General features: G+C 38.8%; 2 protein-coding genes across 2 annotated transcripts; both read right to left on the bottom strand.

The window, feature by feature from the left end:
- Window positions 1-6,529: 6,529 nt before the first annotated feature.
- On the bottom strand, window positions 6,530-8,045 carry fuom (fucose mutarotase). Its single transcript, XM_079229373.1, has 6 exons — window positions 7,941-8,045; window positions 7,637-7,705; window positions 7,498-7,568; window positions 7,291-7,389; window positions 7,117-7,190; window positions 6,530-6,799 (listed from the first exon to the last, which is right to left on the bottom strand). The coding sequence occupies exons 1-6, from the start codon at window positions 8,023-8,025 to the stop codon at window positions 6,751-6,753; spliced, it is 447 nt and encodes a 148-aa protein (XP_079085499.1). The 5' UTR covers window positions 8,026-8,045; the 3' UTR covers window positions 6,530-6,750.
- Window positions 8,046-14,058: 6,013 nt separating this feature from the next.
- On the bottom strand, window positions 14,059-18,633 carry echs1 (enoyl CoA hydratase, short chain, 1, mitochondrial). Its single transcript, XM_079229778.1, has 8 exons — window positions 18,525-18,633; window positions 16,294-16,491; window positions 16,089-16,216; window positions 15,593-15,692; window positions 15,382-15,486; window positions 14,997-15,116; window positions 14,828-14,895; window positions 14,059-14,733 (listed from the first exon to the last, which is right to left on the bottom strand). The coding sequence occupies exons 1-8, from the start codon at window positions 18,613-18,615 to the stop codon at window positions 14,668-14,670; spliced, it is 876 nt and encodes a 291-aa protein (XP_079085904.1). The 5' UTR covers window positions 18,616-18,633; the 3' UTR covers window positions 14,059-14,667.
- Window positions 18,634-18,869: the final 236 nt, after the last annotated feature.

Below are 18,869 nucleotides of genomic sequence, written 5' to 3'. Positions count from 1 at the left end.
GAGCAGATGGATCACTAATTGTTCCTGCAGCAACTTCATAAATCTGACAGCAGCTTCGTTCACCAGAACGTCCTCACAACTCTTCATGTTCGCCTCCGCTCTTCCACGGAGGTCCTTCCCTCAGCCCTGTAATTGGTGCGGTTAAACTCCATCGTGAAATGTCTAATGTGTGTTTAATGGGTATGGGTGAAGCATCAATTAAGTTAATTGTAGATCATTGAGTTAATTTTAGTAATTTAGAAAAACCCCAGCTTTCCTAAATGTTGTGAGAGTGGAGCGGACATGAAGACGGAAGACTGCGAGTAAAGACAGAGGGGTGGTTAGCCTCAAATACAGCCCTGCGCTCTTTGACAACCTTTATAGGATTTACTGATAGTAATGACGGGGATGATGAGGTTTCGGTGCTGATGATTGTTTTAGTGGTGGAGTTGTAACTTTTCAGTCAGTATGTTCATTATCTGGTTTCAAACAGAGATACAGGATGTGTATATATGTGTGGAGTCGGATGACTCAGCTGATTGTTTTCTATTTGTTTCTTAACCTGGAACTCTTGATACAGACGCCACTTTAAGTCAAGTACAAACATGACGGCTGCATTACTCACAGTCTTAGCAGTAATACACTGTTATTGATTTTGAGAAAGAGCCAGGACATCAGATCCTGCAATTAAAGTTACAATTTGAAGACAGTGCTGTCATCAGTGGATATTAATCTTCAGTATCCGTCTACACATTATGCATGTGTGTGAGTAAGTGGTAGGCTGCTGTGAACACATGTATGCATTCATACTCACAGATTCACTGTCTACGCAGAAAAAGCACACATTATAGGTGCTAAATTTGAAATTCAGAGCATTTTGCCTCAACAGCTTTCAACATGGCGACAACTGAGCGGCAGCTAGAAGCTAACTGTGCTAACAGTGGTAACAGAGCTAACAGTTTTTACCTGAGGGGTGGTTAATCAGCTGTAACCGCCATATGAGAGCAGTGCAGAGCGGCAGAAATAAGCTCACATGCACTGTCATGCTTGTGTGGCGGCCCGGCTGTGTCAAAAAAGCACATAGAACCTTGGATAACAACACACACAGAGGGGGAGTGACATCAATCTCTGCTCAGGTAGACATTACTTTTTAATATTTCACATAGACATTAGTTGCTTGGGGCTGCACGGTGGTGTAGTGACACTGTCACCTCACAGCAAGAGAGGCCAGGGTTCAATCTCTGATCCCGGGCGGTCCAAAGTCCAAAGACATACAGTTTAGGTTAATTGGAGACTCTAAATTGCCCGTGAGTGTGAATGGTTGTCTGTCTCTATATGTGCCCTGCGATAAACTGCCGTCGACCTGTTCAGGGTGTACCCGGCTTTCGCTGGGATCGGCTCCAGCACCCCGCGACCCCTAAATAGGATAAGAGGTTTGGATAATGGAATGTAATAGTTGTAATATTAAATTGTATAGAGTTGTATCTTTAAGCCAAAATAATGCCAAGATCGTTTCTTTTAAATTGGGAACATTCAGTTTGGCGGTTTCCCAAGTAAATAGCTGCAAGCTGGAGCATTTGATGCATGTTTACGGGCATAAATCATGACTTAGTGCTGCATTTAAATAGTTACAGACAGGAAATTTATTCTTGGCTTACTCCTCGCATTTCGTGCAATAACATCGTGTGACTGTGTACGTGTTTTACAGTTTATTGGCAGCGATTATTACCTGCTGACAACTCCCACTCATTTTGGTCTTTATAGGCTGCCCTCTCATTTTCCAAAAGACTTGTCATTCACATGATACATATGTATTTAAACTCTGCAGCAGCACACACATCTAACCAAAAGTATGCAATTTGTAGTGTGGCAGGAGGAGGGGAAACATGCACTTGGCAGGTCAAACTAAGCCTGATGGCTTCTAGAGGTGTCAGGGCATAATCCGCACAAACCACATATAAAAATTAAATTATCCTCACATCACCTGCAGCCAATTAGAAAGAAGAGAAGCTGATAAATTACACTACATAAAGTTCTTCACTGACAAGAATACAAACTTATCATGACACATGTCACTTCATCCCAGTGGGATATAATAACATATAAATGTATTTGGTTTTTAGTGTATGAGCTTGTCAAACAGATGCATGTCCATGTTGATATAACATTTCTTTGAACCTAGAAACCAGTTTAAGTAAAGAAAAAAAACATACAAGGGTCTGACATTTTGGAAAGACACCTTTATCTTTTCTTGCCGTGAGTTAGACGAGAACATTGCTATCACTGTCATATTTGTATGGTCACAATTTTGCTATGCCAGCAGCCACTGAGCTGGGCTTAGCATCAATAAACAGGGGAAAACAGCTCGTCTGGCTCTGTCAAAATTAAAAAAAAGCAACTCTTAAACTCACCAATTCAGAAGTTATATTTCAAAATGCCTCTGAATGCACTTCATTTACCTCTACTAACTTTTCTACTAGCAGCTCTACGGCTTTTAAACACTTTATCACTTTAGTGGAGCGACCGCGACACAACAATGTCTGATGGAAAGTGACTCATTTGAGCTGCAGCGCTCTGCCGACCAGAGGTTGGTAAAACCACAGACGAGCGTGTTTTCCTGTAAGCCTGTGAGGCCATCAGAAGTTCAGGGAGCAGAGTCCTGTGGTTAATCTGTGCTGGTAGCTGAAGGGCCTCTGGCCTTCCCATGGTTCATTGATGTGTGTGGGACACAGTGGGGTGCATTGGTGGAAGCTTCAGCACACTTTATCCATCAAACCTCACTTTCAAGACTTAGAGTAGCGGGATGTCTTCTCCCAGGGTTGTGGCTTCTGGGAGACCGACAAAGCATTTACTTAATGGCTCACATCATACTCATCCTCAATGTCAGTTTAACAGCCAGTGTCCAGTATGTTTGTCACCAATGAACCTGTCAGCATTATCTTCATGAAGGCAGTTTAATTTAAAGGAATACATAAACCAGACAAAAATGTTTTACTGTGTGTGGACAAAAAAGCAGAATCAAACAGTGGTCGCTTTCTTGTCCATGTTCAATGCCTATCAGATGGCTAGCATTTGCTTGCTCAGGGAGCCTTATTTGGATAGAAGACAGTAGACCAGTGCGTGACCTAGGAGTGGGGCGAGTCGAGGGTTAAAATTGGACTTGTACATATGGATCTGATTGAGAGGGCAGATAATCAGCAGACGCAGTGGAGCCATCCCTTGAACCGAGCAGGAAGTGTGTAGTGCGTCTGTCTGGTCCTGCTCTACTGTACAGTGTGTGTGTGTGTGTGTGTGTGTGTGTGTGTGTGTGTGTGTGTGTGTGTGTGTGTGTGTGTGTGTGTTATATGTTATCTTAATGACTTTCCTACTGTGTATGAACAGGGGAAAAAGAGCAGTAAAGAATTTTCACAGCTGTAACGGTTTCTGAAGAAGTAAACTCTTAACATGAGCTGCATTGAGGCAGATGGAGGGACTGCCAGAGGCTAAAACACTAAACTGAAATCTCATTCTTTCAGGGTGTATATGTTACGTAAGATTAGTTTAAATGTGTTCATGGCTGTGTAATGCAACTTACAGATGTTTAACATGGTTTCAATGTTTTCTGTTTTTGCCACATTTTTTATTCATAACGTAAGTTTTCATTATTATTCCGTGCATCAGTCCACAAGCTTTTTTAGTCTGAACTGTTGAGCTTTACAGCTTGATAGGATCTTGGCATGGATGTAGATTTGAGCTGACACATTGTCAACAATTGCTTCAGCGTTTTGGCTGGCACTAAGATCACAGACCGATCATCTGCCTTCCAACTGTCCTCCTACAGTGGGAGTGTCTGTGAAGGGTAATTAGCCTTTTTAAATGGTTGAAGCTGTAGGCAGGAAGGAGTCTGTCTGAGAACGTTTCTGTGAAAGTAAGCCAAGCATGGGGAGAATGTACATTGCTGCTAAATGGTAATATTACATGTGGACATTAATTGACTTTTGATACAACTATAAATAATATAATGTGTATGCACGCCATCTCTTCTTCTGAATAAAGCATATACATAAAACATCCCAAATCCCTGTATTTAAATAACAGTAAAGTAGAAGTTGTATGATGCATTTGTGTTGTCTACAAACAATGGACCACATTGAGCCTCTAAAGCATGATCAATAGTCAGGTCACAACTCCTGCAATAACACAGAACAGGAAGTCAAGATTATAGTTGTATTATTATAAACTTTATTTATTTTAGTCCCTCTGAGATTGAGATCTTGTTTCTTGCTATAACATCAGATAATGTACATTAAAGTATAATAAAATAAACAAAATTGGTAACACTTTATTTTACACCTTAGCTTTTATAAGCAGTATATAAACATTTAATAAATGGTATATATATAAATATATATATATATATATATATATATATATATATATATATATATATATGTATGTGTGTGTATATATGTGTGTGTGTGTGAGAGTGTATTTATTAATGTATTTGTCAACAACTGTAACTTGTCGTCATGTGTATAAACAGATAATAATTGAGAATATAGCGGAAACCCAATTATAATAATACAAAATATGTTTGAATAGGCAAAGTTATAATTGCTGACATGCTGAACCCCTACAAATGCTGCCTAGAACTACAATATTGTGGGTTGTTAACTATTTATTAAATGTTCATGTTAAAATATAGATACTAAATACAGGCCAAATGACAAACTGCTGCATTTTGATGCCCATGTTATCTAGTGCCGAAACAAAGACTGACTTTATATTTGCACTGTAGGTACATTGAGTGCAGCTAATCTACCTCATTAACGAATTGGAGAAACTTTGGATAAAGATAAAGTTTGTATTACATGATCAAATATCTCAACCTCAGCTTTAAGGCCGTGGGGCGTTATGTCAATGTGATCACTGATTGCTGACAAGCGAGATTAATGTAGTTGTAAAACTGGTGAAATCAATTACAACAGTAAATAATTCATGTAATGCCATAAATTAAAAAAACGAGTTACCTTTCAATCACAGTAAAATAAAAAGGGTAAACTAAACTAGAAGTGGCATTGATCTTATTAAAGACAGCTATATACAGTAAAAAGTACACTCACACTTATTAGACTTGATGACAGAATGGGGAACTCAGCTGTAGTTGGCACAGAGACAATATTATGTTGACTAAATGTTTCTCAAGGCACTGAATTACTTACAGCTGTAAGCCTGTTCACAAGATACAAAGGTCAAGACAATAGGATTCGTTTATTGGTGGGACTTTGGTCCTTCCTTTTCACAGAAGGTGAAGGGGACATTATTTGTTCAGAGCCAAAGCGTCGAGCAGAAAGCAGTCAACATGTCCAGGTAAGAAAACAGATCTCGACAAAGGGCAACCTGGTTTTAATGTGTTACAGTGGATAGATTGCCTGGTTGGTTTCTTTAACTGGATCTGTTGTGTAACGTCTGTCAGTCTTGAAATCTGGACGTTAATCCAGACTCTTTTCACTTTTAGGTTTTCTCTAATAATCTGTGTGTATCTGATAGTTGGCATCACAGCAAAGCCATACAAACCCTGGGTATGTATATGTTGCTACACTGTAGACTCTACAGCTACATCACATGATAAATTATTCCTGATGAATGTAAAAAGACAGCATCGTCAACTTTTTGGACATCAGTCATGTAATATTTGTTCTTCTTTCTCAGAATAAACCCACAGATGAAGAATTCCAGGATACGGTTGTGTAAGTTGTTTCCTTAAACTAAACCTAAAGAGAGTAATTCTCTCCTGGATTGAGGAAATGCAGACTTCGATTGTGTTTTTCTTTTTTTCTCAGGTCCTTAGATAACAAAGGAAAGATGTCAGTGCAAGTGGAGGCTCCCGAGGACATGGCTCAATACGGCATCGACCCTCGCATGATGATTTGGAAGAGTATGACAGCCGGCGGAAAGGACCAAAAGCCCCTGAAGGCCGAAGAAGACTTGGATGAGCTGTACCATCCTTCAATGGATGATCTCAATGCTCACATCCAAAACCTGGATGCCCTTCCTGCTGCCGACATCCAGGCAGCACCCTGGCAGGAAGATGCCCACATGAAGAACCATCAGGAACCTGAGGAGGATAAAGATGACATCGACCACCCTAATTTCAGTGAGGTGGCCCCAGACAAGCCCGAGCAGGACTGGGATGAAGTCTACCGCAAAGCGAGTGAGGCTCCACTAATGCCTGAACCAGAGAAGGATGAGGACGAGCTGTATCACCGTGACCAGGGTTCACCTGTGCAGATGGAGCTGCTGAGCCACGAGGTCGTGGATGAAAGTAAGGTCAGAGTTCACCTTCAACCAGAGGAGGACATGGATGACCTGTACCACAAAGACCCCCTGAAGCTCATCCCTTATAAAGATAACACTAAAGTTGTCGTTTATGTACCATCTCAGAGGAAGCACAGCGAACCAGAGGAAGATATGGATGATCTGTACCACCAATGATCCTTCAACTCACCCTGTAGATCCCTATCATTTCAGATCTGACACATAGCTGATACATGGGGAAATATATTGATAAATGAGTGTCATTTAATTTCATGAAACTGTCTTCAAAAAAAGATAAATAATATCTAAATCTGTTGATAAAAATCCTTTAACACATGCATCAAAGACTTCATGTGTTTTATTTATTGGAATGCATGTTCAAAACAGACAATAATTACAACATAATTTCTGCGACATGTAAACTGGAGATTAATCTGATCATATTTTACTGTGTGTGTGTGTCACTGTAGCAGCTCAGATGACCCCTTTCTTCAGTATCAGATTGCCATACAGAGCTGTTTCCCTGAGCAGACAGAGCAGATATATTTGAAATGAGTCTTTTGTGGAAATTGTTAAGCATTCTGTTGTACAAATCATACTCTTTAATTAAAATGTTATTTGTGGGAAAAAATAGCCTGGTTCCAAACTTTTTAAATCACTGCCTACATATCATTTGTTAAGAAACTCACAGAGGGAATCAAGTGAAACTAAATGCAAATTCAGTCATCAGGCTTTACAATTTAACTATTACAAAGTGACACGTGCTTCTGAACTCATTTTACAGACACAGAATGAAACATTCAGGTTTAATAATCAAATGAAGGCAGAGGAAATACACACCCTGTTGCCACAACAGCATAGGCTTTCTTGGCTCGCTCATAGAAAGCAAACCTCTCCACCTTCTCAAGAGGAGACTATATGGAAGCAGAAATGAACACACAAGGAGTCAGAAATCAGGAAAACTTTACGTTACCTACAGAGGCCATTAATCACGAGGTGGACACGCCCCTTTACCTGCGACCCCGCCTCACCCAGCAGCTGCGTGTAGGTGCCCCACGCAGGGACAGATAAACCTCTCTGCTTGTCACTGTCTACCAGATCCATGACTGCAGCCTTGGGAAGCACACGAGCACAGATTCAATCAATGAAAAGAAAGGCGACAAAAGTAGCCGACAGAAAAACGTGTCAGTGGTTTTAACTTAAGATTCACGGGTCCTATACCGGAGAAGAGACATAGGTGTCCAGGGGCAAGAGCTTCAAAATGGCCTCCAAAAGCTGTGGTATTCCCAAACCTACGTACAGATCAAAAGCGGTTATAAATGCACACACAATTTTTTGTTACATATATCTATTTACATACCATCTGCTCTGATCTCTTTTGGACCACAAGCACAAATGGACGATGCTGGAAAATTAGCGTCAGCAAGAACTAAAAGAAAGAAAGAAAGAAAGAAAGAAAAACACTGATTCAGAGAATTACTTAATTAACTAGAGTATGTTACATTGTGTCTTTTGACAGTCTGCAGGTCATTGGTGCTGTACGTCTCTGTCACTCTTTACACTGGTGTTGACTTTATCTTGGGTTAGCCTTCTTCCCTGCAGCTGCACGCTATAGGTTACCACTGGAGGCGACCTAGGTGATGTTCTGTGATTAAATATCATACCCAGTTCATCCCCGTGGCCCATTTTAGCGAGAGCATACAGCAGGTCAGGAGATACCGCTGAGGGGATCCCTTTCAGTACGACCATGCTGGCAGCCACAGATGACAGAGCTGGTACGGAAGCGAAGTGAGAGCGATTACTCCACCTTACTTCCGGGTTCGTTTGGGTAAGACATGCGCAGTATGTTTGCACTTCTGGTTATTTGTTTACATCATGGACGCCTAAAGGATATACTTGTTTCTTGACAGGTTAGGTTAAAACACAACTTTTGAGGCAAATCATTTCTTAAATTCAGACAGCCTGCAGCTTTTGAAAATATATTAATAGTGTTTATTGCAGGTTTCTGCAAATAACTTTGTATCTGCCAGTTTGCTTAAATATGACATTTCTTCCAGCAATTGAGAGATAGTGGCAAACGTATTTTGTAAAGATCAATGTTACCTTTTTACTTTTGCTGATTACATTCACGCCTAAAAAAATATTATGATGATGCGTTGTGAAGATGATCTTGCTGAAAAAAGTTTATTGCCTGCAATAATCAAAAATCCCAAATGCGACGCAGACTTCCCGAGTTGACCTACAAAAATACGGCATCCATGTAGTACACCATAGACTAAAAGAACGGCTGCACTCAATATAATTGGTTTAAATCATCACTCAAACCCCGTTGTCTGTTCGCAATCCCAGTTTTTAACATACATAAATATATATTAGCTATTTTTATTTTGTACATGTCTGAAATATGGCTTACATTGATGTTATGAATGCAAATGTAAAGTCACTTTAACAACTAACTAAATATGATCTAATGACATGGAAGCTTATCTATATCAAGCTATAAAATAGGGTTGCCATTAGTCCGACAAACTGCATTGGTTCATTTTCGGTCTGTGTGGTTCCTGACACCCTTGGGTGGGCATAATTTAAAGCAGACACCGGTGAACGTGTTATTCCGACACGGTCCCTGGTGCCAAGAATGTGAGATAATGCAAATATTTGTCAGATGAAATCCCCCCCTGCCTGTTTCATATGTGAAACTCTCAGCTGGATGGCAGAAAAGTGCTGAGGAATTATTTCCATGACCGCAGGTTCTAAAAAAAAAAGAACAAGTAAAAAGCAAGAGATCTGCTTATAAAAATAGCTTTCATAAAAATCAAGTCAGCATTGAGCATTGCAGGCTTGTGGTTTTATAGCCCATACTGCATTTACGATCCTTACAGCTGCTGTTGATAATAAACAGGAGATCCATGTTGGAAGCCTACTTTATTGCTGGTTTTTAATCTGTAAATATTAGCTGAATGTTCATGATATTTATGCTTTGCAGACCACATCTATGCATTTTGCTTTATCCTCTTTGAACATCTCAAGGCATAGATGAATATTGTGTGTACTGCTAAACTCTAAAATAATATGTATTTTGTGCTAATTGTGCAGGAAGGAGCTGCACATTTAATATTTCCTTTTGTTGGGGCCATATTTTATTTTTGTATTATTTTATCAACCAAAAGAGAATGTGTGCAGTTCTGACATTCAACACAGGGTGGAGCGTCAATGCAGGGCGTGCATGTATAGGTAAGCTCCGTGCAGGTGAGGAGGAAAATCAGGTGAAACGGGAGGCAAACATGTTTGGATCATGTCACTGTCAACAAATTGGCCTGAGCGCGTGGCAGAGCTGCTATAATCCCACGGTGAGCACATGTCTAACGGTGAATACATGAAGAGCCAAATCCAGAGAGAGCGCACTGGATTCTATTTTTAGCACTCGTATGAAAGAAGTAATATCGTTATTTGTTAAGTCATTACAAGTTTATAGTATAGCCTATGGAACATACTAATAATGTAGATGCTTTCTTGATTCAAAATCACATTTTGACAGGCTTTCCTTTAAATTATGAAAATGATATAATGTTAGGCTCACGTTGGTATGAATAGATCAATGAAAATATAAAAAAGATTTTTATGTAAAAAAAAAAAAAAAAAAGTAATGTCACCATGACTGAGTGGCACAGAGGCAGTGCAGTTTAAGAATATGAGAGGGAAGGAGAAAAGGCCCATGCAGGAGCCAGGCCTGTCTGCCAGCATGAAAGCCCCTTTCTCCCTCTCTGGAACCATGCTGCTCTCTCTTTATCCCGGCTGCTTTAAATGAGTTCATCACGCTATGTGGGTCCGCACTGCCAAAATGTAACGTTTTGCCCCCTTTATCAGTGTGGAGAGCCTCAATTGAGTCTACATTTATTATTTTGACCTTTCGGTAGTCTCAAAGAGGAGCTTCTTTTCGGGCCCTCTCCGCAGACTTTTGTGCTTCCCCGCGGAGTGAGAAGACGAGTTTTGTTCTTCTCCTTTTAAAAGTTTGGTTCCAGGGGGCTGCTGACAAGAAAGCGAGCTCCAGGGGAATATTGAATGAAAATAAAAATCAATTAGGCCATGGCCTTGTGAATATATGGGGCGCCGCCGTGTGAAGATCAGAGAGAGAGAGAGAGAGAGAAAAAAAGGTGCTTTGCGATGATTGGAGCGGCTTAAGAAAGCGCACACTAACCACATTTGTTCTGGTGGATTTTATTTCCAAGTCAAAATCATCGTTTTATGTGTTCCTGATTTTTTTTCCAGCTAATGGGTGATGTGCGAGACTTAATAGCTTATCTGTATGGCTATTCTTTTTAGGCTAAGTTTTTTGAAACACGATGTATTTTTCTTTGCTGCCAAGCAACACAGCTACATAAACATTTGAATGTATCATTTTACTGAAATAGTCATCATTACCGTATTTTTGTCCCGAGACAATTGGTTATGAATTCAAATCGAGCCTTTTGGATATTTGATACTGCAAAAACCTGCACTGTGACACAATTTGGGTTTAATATTTTAAGTATAAAGAAATCACAAGTCAATTTGGTATGAACAGTTTTTCTTCACAAACATATAGTGCTGCAACTTATCCATTATTTTCTATTTTCTTCTAGCCAGTTTGAATAACATGTATAACTATCACTCAGTTTCACCAAGTAGTGCTCATCTGCATTGGGTGGATAACGTTATGAATGCCGTTAGGCCTATATCATTTTGAAGTCGGCAATATGTTTATTTAAAAGGAAATTGCCACGTGTAGTTTTCCTTCTGTCAAATTGTTTCAGAATGTCAAAGGCACAGATGTAATCTGGGTCACTAGTTTTTAGGATTAGAAAATGGTGAGACAATTTATCTGCCAAAATACTGGTGCTTAAATTACATACCCATTTGGCACTTTGTTTGTTAAGCCAATTGCTGCATTTATCAGAAAACGAACATATTTGTTCATGTGGAATGTCAAACATACTGACAGAAACCATGCAGGGAAACTTTACAATAATGTAATACAAATGTGTCAGATTTCAGGCAGCAACATAGACATACATGTAACATGTTAGGTCTCATATAGGCTTTTGGTATAGGTGAATACACTGCATTTAGACACACACACACACACACACACATATATATATATATATATATATATATATATATATATATATATATATATATATATATAATTATTGAATTAATATATGGATAAGTACATTAATTTGCTTGAGGCACACAATGTGTATGTAAACAAATAAGCCATGTTATATAATGTCAGTTTGATTATAAAATATATTGCTTTTACTTACCAAGTTCGCCATTAGTTAGTTGGCTAAGCTAACTGACCAATCATGACATGGTTTTGAATTTGATCACAATATAAATGCAGTTGCTGCATTCCTGCTGCAAACATTGAACAAAACTACATGGGAATTCAATTTTTCTTTACTGTCCCAAGAAGTGCAATGACTATCCCAGTGCTTGAAACAAAACAAAACTTTAAATACATTTTTGAATGTTATTTCATCTTACTTGATAACTCAGGTAGGCTATATTGATTTATTTGTGACAGATTTAAATATATTTCTAACAATGTTGTCTAAATCTTTTGTCATTGGCCTTTGAGTGGGCTTCACCCTAGGGACAAGGGGTACTTCCTGTTGGAAGATTGTCCCGCCTCCATTTATGACATCACATCCGCAAAGTCATGGAATTTCTTTCCTGCTTTTATTCAACACCAATCATGTTTTTTTGAATGTTGTAGAGCAGTGGTTCTCAAATGGGGTTACTTGAAGGCACCCCAGGGGTACTTGAGATTTAAAAAATATATTTAAAATTAGCATCAATTAAAAATATTTAATAAATATTCAATAATATAAGTGTAAGTTCTTAAACTGAATTATATATTCTATATTAAATCAGATTCTCAGATTTTTCAACCCAAATCAGATTTTTCAACCCAAAATGCTTTGCATCACTGAAAAAATGTTGAGAACTGTTGTAGAGGAACAGAGAAATGCCCTGGAGCTCTGGTGTTTGCATTAAAGTTACCAAACCTACAGCCCAGTGCGAGTCTACGAAACACTCAGCACCCTGAATTCATCTTCTATCCAGTTTCTGTCTTTGAGTATCAGAAGAGCCCCATCTAGTGGTGTGAGGTAGGCGTACACATTGATTGAATTAATAGAAGCCTATGAAGTTTGTTAAAAGAAATATAGAATGCAACAACAACGTTTTTCATAAAAACGTCATAGTATAGTATGCCATACAATGATAATATAGTATGTCATTTAAAAAAAGTCAGGAAAATATCTAGTATGACAAAAAGGAGATGGTACAGTACGGCATGAAAAGGTCATATCAATGTTATAAAAGCTCATAGTTTAGTAGTTAAGAAAAATTTCAGAGAAATGTCAGTTTGGTATATGTCATACAAAGTCATAGTATAGTTTCCCATTCCAATTGCCATAAAATGTCATACAAATATTACAGTATACTATAGATTGCTACTGTATTCTTTTCTTACTGTTTTACTACTGTTTGTTATTTTATTTATATTACTTGATTGTTTTACTATGTGTCTCTATTGTATGCAAGGCTGCTGCAATCCTGCAATTTCCCCACTGCGGGACTAATAAAGGATTATCTTATTGTATCATAAAAATGCCTAGTATTGTAGGCCACAAAAAAATTGTGTATCAACCAAAATGTCATAAAAACCTATATTATAAACAAATATAATCATAAAATATGCCATAAAAAGTCATAGTATTGACTATGCAATTAGTCAAATAGTCTTTGCAGCTCGTATAACATTAGTATGTCATAAAAATGTGCTATTCTTTATTTGTATTTGATTTTTTTTAAAGGTGCGAAAAATGTCATTATAGAATAAACTTTTCCTGAGTAACCTAAATCGTATGCTGGCTCCTTAATTGGCAATCAATCAAAACTGTTCCAGTTGAAGTAAAACATGTAAATTGTTATTCAGAGGATAAATCACGTTTCCATATTTACAATCTGGACTTCTGCACAGACCAAAGCACTTTGATTCCAAATGAGAAGTACTAGTTTACCGTAATGGTGGGAATGGACACCTAATTTCTGACCAGAGAAGTGGCTCAGCAAGACAGTTAAGACATTATTTATGACATACTATAGTATGACTTTTTTCAATGTTGTACAATATGCATTTTGTATCAACATACTATACTGAGATTTTGGGGGATTCTTTTGACATACTATATTCTAACTTACATTTGACATACTATACTATTACTTTTTTGATGGTATTTTCATTAAATAATGTATACTATATTACATTTTATATTTTCATGGCATACTATACTATGACGTAATACAAACATGTAGGTCTATGGCTTTTCAAATGACTTTCTGTGATACATTTTACATTTCTGTGGCATTCTATATTACATTTTTTTCTAGCAGAGTATGAAATACAATGGGTATGACCTACATTGAAATAAATGGTGTACTATGATTTGATATTTAACATATTTAACTTGTTCAGACACTTACAACCATATTGATAAAGAGTTATTGCAGTCACTGTTAAGAGTAGACAGTTATGAGTGCTGAAGAGAACAGTTTACAGTAATTTATAAAACAGGACTTTAGGATTTTTCTTGCTGGAAGAGATAAGATTAGAGAAGGAAGACTAATCACTTTTTAATAAGTGGAAAACTGCATTTTGGGGGGTTGTATTGCCCTTTAAAAAAGGTAGTTCAGGTAAAAAGGATTGGTTCTAATAATTACAGTCTAGTTTTCAAATATTAACAAGGATATTAGACATACAAAATATGTATTATCAGAAACTACAGTACTGTCTATAGCACATACATGTCATGCTTGATAAACTGGAAACCACTTGGTCACAATTGGGATTATTTGGTGACAAGAAACTTTAAAGTTTCACAAAGACATACGTTTGCTTTTACCCCCAATACAGTTATGCCGTAGATACATCTTAAATATCTTCGTAAATGAAAACCACTTGAGATATTTATTTGCAAAATGTACAGAGAAATAAGTTGCCTACAAAATGCAGACAAACATTTGATAGTGAAAATGAAAAGGCAAAGTCAGTACAAGTCATGAAAACTAATTCCACCTGCTACACGCTGGCAGAGCTATCACATAGTATTCACATACAAACCAGCACTCCTGTGTTCAGACTGCAAATGTATTGGATATCAAACCTCAGCAGGTCGAGCTTCACTGCAATCACTCGGTGCCAATTCTGGATAAAAACATCTGGTTTGTTCCACTACGATCAGGACTTTTGCATCATTCCACTTATTGCCGATAAGGAAATGACCCGCTGATAACGGGAACTTTGTGTCCTTGGTCGAGCTCCTGGTCTGCTCTTTTCTAATTATCCTGGAAACTGGCCTTCCTCTTCTCAACAAATGCGGTCATGCCTTCTTTACGATCATCCTGCAGGAAAAATTAAGACACACATATCATGATTGGACCGTCATAAATCAGAATCCACTCTGTCACTCCCTTTCAGATGGGCTCTCCTACTCACTGTAGCAAAAGTAGCGTGGAATAAGCGCTTCTCCAAACGACAACCCTCCGCCAAAGTCAGTTCATAAGCTGCAATCACACAGAGGGAACAAGTCAAACAGAATTAAAATGTATTCAGTCAAGTAAGTTTAAAGATGTTCAACTTATTAGTAGAAACTAAATGTACACACCTGCATTAACAGCCTCTTTAGCCATAGCAGAGACCAGTTTGGAGTTGGCGGCAATTTTCTCGCCACATTTAACGGCTTCAGACACCAACTGGTCCACCGGATAAATTTTACTCACCAAACCTGAAACACAAAAAGCTAGTGAATTAGATATAATAAATGAATGAAGACACATCAGCTTATTAGGTACACACACTGGTAGAGTCTAATGTAAGGTCCTGTGTCTTTATAGCGCCATTTTCTGGCAGAAAAGCGTCCGCAGGCTGTAGTGGAGATGAAGTAGAATGTTGCATATAATGGAAATACTCAAGTCACGCATAAGTGCCTCAAAATTGTAGTTAAGTGCGATACTTATACAAGTAAACATACTTTCAGACACGGTTGTTACCTGATTGCTGGGCATTTTGTGCATTAATTCGGTCTCCTGTAAGTACCATCTCCATAGCCAGGGATTTGCCCACTGCACGGGTGAGCCGCTGGGTGCCACCCGCCCCTGCAGGTAGACAGACATCATGAACTCCAAAGCAAGAATCTGGTAACTTTGATATAAGGAAGTCACGTCTGAACAGGAAGGAAAGCAGATAATACTGAGTCTTTACCAGGAATGGTCCCCAACAGGATCTCTGGTTGGCCGAACTGTGCCTTCTCTCCAGCGTAGATGATGTCACACATCATCGCCAGCTCACAGCCTCCACCGAGCTGGAACAGAATATACAGTATGACACAAAGACGCCTTTGCACCGGGACTTGTCTCTCTTCATTGATTCATACCCCATTTATATTTGGTGCATCCTGAACATATAAAATACTGGATATGCGGTGTTAAAGCTACACAATATAGCCAGAAGGTTGAAGACACCCCAGGTTTTGGGGTATTTTGAAAATTAGTTCTGTTCCTTTTTATTGTTTTGATTTGTTTCTGGAACATCTGGTGGAAGTTTTCTTCTTAATCCTTTCTATATTTTATTTTCTTGCTTCAAAGGATTTTTATTTGAATGTAATGTTTGCCTTTATCTGTTGGAAATCCCACTACCGCTCAAAATTGAAAAGATAAATGATATCAATGAACTTAAAAAAAAAAAAAAAGACACTCACAGCAAATCCATTGACAGCTGCAATCACAGGCTTCTTCACTGTGGAAACTCTATTCCAGTGAGCCAGGAAGTTTCCCCCGTAACACTCCTGGAAAGTTCGATTCTGCATCTCTTTAATGTCCGCTCCCGCTGAAAAACACAAAAGTTGAGCTCGCTAGTGATGCATCATGGGAAACAAACCCAGAAAACACACTCAGTTCTCTCACCAGCAAAGGCTTTGTCACTGCCGGTGATGACGATCGCTCCGACACCGCCGTCGGCTTCAAAGGCATCCAGGGCCTGTCCCACCTCCCTCATCAGCCCGTCACACAGAGCGTTGAGAGCTTTGGGCCGGTTCAACTGGATGAAACCCACGTCGCTCTTCTCACCTCGCTTTTCCACCAAAATGTACTCATACTGAGCACCTGCATGAAGAGATGACACCGATGATAAGACTTTTGGAGCTTTCTGCAAGGTTCACAGAGTACGGTTTAAAACTTGTTTGAGCTTTTTAAACAGCACATATCATTTAGAATTAATAACTGTTTCTTAGTTATGCTGGAAACACTGATGGAAAACCAGTAGGAACAATATGGCCTAACATCACTTATTATTAAGTCACTGTTTTCCAGTACTTTCCAACAGTATATAACAAAAAAGTATATAACAAAACTTGACCATTATGAGACAAAGAGCCTCCTAGCTACTGTAGCTCGCAGTAGTGCCAACAACATTGTATAGCTATCAACGCAAGCAAAAGAAAATATTCTAGACTTTTGGAAATGAGAGCATTTCTAATACCTTTAGGGCCTTTCATTTAATAATTTAAATTTCAATAAAATTTCAGGATTTTCAAGACCTGCACATATTCCAGTGCACGGCGTGTCATTGTTCTGTTGACTCGACACGAGCGGTGTAGACTTTCAACCAGGTGATGGATCACTAGAGTGGTGAGATTCCTGGTTAATCATTTAAGAAAAGGTGAAGGATCAACTCCAACAGCCTTGTGTCAACGCACAAAAGAGACCCGGTCTGCCCCTGATACGCCTTGAGGAGCAAAGTTACTGAACCAAGAGCCGTGGCGGGTGCCTGAATATAGCTTTTATGCAAGTTAGGCCTTTAAGAGAGAACCAAACTGAAAAACAGACTTCCCTCTGGGATATTGCAATTATTTTTGACAGTTTACATATCGAGCCACTGACATAAGTAGCACCATGGTACAACATAAATAGGTTCACGCTTAATTCCTACCTATGCATATTAAGAATTTTAGCATTCAACAATATTTTCCTCTTTTTAGTTGGCAGAAGAAAAACATATTCAACCTGAATATTTGCTGCATTATGGCTTCAGAATTTTGAAAACGATGTAGAATAGGATGTAGGCTTTACAGCGTGCTTTTGTTCCTTGGCAAATATCAAAAAAATATCATGTTTTTCCAAGATGCTGTACAGAACTTTAGGCCTTTTATTATCAAATGGTAACAATGCAAATTGTTGTCGTAAAAGGGGAAAACAATTGTCCCCAGACCTCACGCTGCACTAACAGGACCTTCGGGATCATCAAAGACCCGTCCTGCACTCGTCACTTTAAAGCCTACCTCTAGACTGGTCCATACGCTGTCCAACTACCTGGACCTTACTATGTACATACCCACAAGGACCTACCAACTGCTACTGCTTTTTGTTCCTCTATGTACTGGACTATACAAATGGATGAAAATAAGTCTCTCTTTTCTCTCAGCATGTCTTAAAGCTGTACATCCGTGCATATCTGCTCACATCTCTGTACAAATCTCTATGCGTCTCTTGCGTGCACTTTACCTGCAATTTCCCCACTGCGGGAGTAATAAAGGAATATCAATCTTATCCTAAATCACCTTGACTCTGCAGTAGACTCCTTGTTTTGTAGTCACATTTGGAATGACATAACAGTAGCCAACCATATGTCCTTGTTACACTTAGGTATTTTAGTTTGGGCGTTTCTTATTTTATTAAATGGTGAATTAATCTTGGATTACAGGTTTAGTTTTATGTATTTTGTCTTTTGACATCTTGGGATAATGTTAGAAATAAGTGATTTCGCGTAATCAAAGGTTTTTATGTTGTGTATTTTTGTTTCTGCAATCCATAAATAAATCATATTAAACATGCTAAAATTCCCAAAATGTATCTGGGCTGTTCAAAGTCATAGAAACCACAACTGTAATTTAATTTGTGGGGTGTAATTCCCCTCTACACGGTCCTAATGTCAACAACATGTTAAGAAATGATCTTCAAACGTTGTGAAGTGCAAAGTTAAAACTAGTAAACACAGATGAATAAAATAACAAACTTGACGAGCAGTCTGCTCCACACGCGTCGCACATTCACGTTCAGTGTCGCAGACTTGACATTGTGGCCTGGACACCTGTCCATGCAGCCACAACAAGGACACAGACATGTTTTTAAACACACACCTGGGCTGTAGTGGCGCGCGGCAGACAGGACGGCCGGTGCTGCTCTCGAGGACTTCAGGAGGGAAGCCGCACTTCTGCAGAGGAAAGCCATGACAGTCACGACAGCAGGCTGTGGTCGATGGACTTCAATATCAACGGAAGCTCTTTCGGCTTGCTTCTTCTTCTACGGTGGTGTCTTTTCATGAGCATGTTCAACAAACTCGCGTTACCGCCACCTGTTGTCAGTACTTTTTGTTTTGATTAGTCGTTGGTTTTAAATCGAAGATAATGAATTGACAAGCATCAAGGCATAACACCATAACTACAATAAACACCTCTTTAAAATACATTTGATGGGAAAGGTAA

Source organism: Taurulus bubalis (assembly GCF_910589615.1).
Source record: "Taurulus bubalis genome assembly, chromosome: 14".
Lineage (NCBI taxonomy): Eukaryota > Metazoa > Chordata > Actinopteri > Perciformes > Cottidae > Taurulus > Taurulus bubalis.
This window is presented reverse-complemented; position numbering and strand designations above follow the sequence as displayed.

Coding starts and splice junctions, on each gene's coding strand:
- echs1 (XM_079229778.1), bottom strand. CDS start 18,615: ATGGCTTTCCTCTGCAGAAGTGCGGCTTCCCTCCTGAAGTCCTCGAGA. Junction 16,492..18,524: donor CGCGCGCCACTACAGCCCAG/GTGTGTGTTTAA, acceptor CTCTTCATGCAG/GTGCTCAGTATGAGTACATT. Junction 15,117..15,381: donor ACAAAATGCCCAGCAATCAG/GTAACAACCGTG, acceptor TTTGTGTTTCAG/GTTTGGTGAGTAAAATTTAT.
- fuom (XM_079229373.1), bottom strand. CDS start 8,025: ATGGTCGTACTGAAAGGGATCCCCTCAGCGGTATCTCCTGACCTGCTG. Junction 7,706..7,940: donor GGGCCACGGGGATGAACTGG/GTATGATATTTA, acceptor TCTTTCTTTTAG/TTCTTGCTGACGCTAATTTT. Junction 7,569..7,636: donor AAAAGAGATCAGAGCAGATG/GTATGTAAATAG, acceptor ATCTGTACGTAG/GTTTGGGAATACCACAGCTT.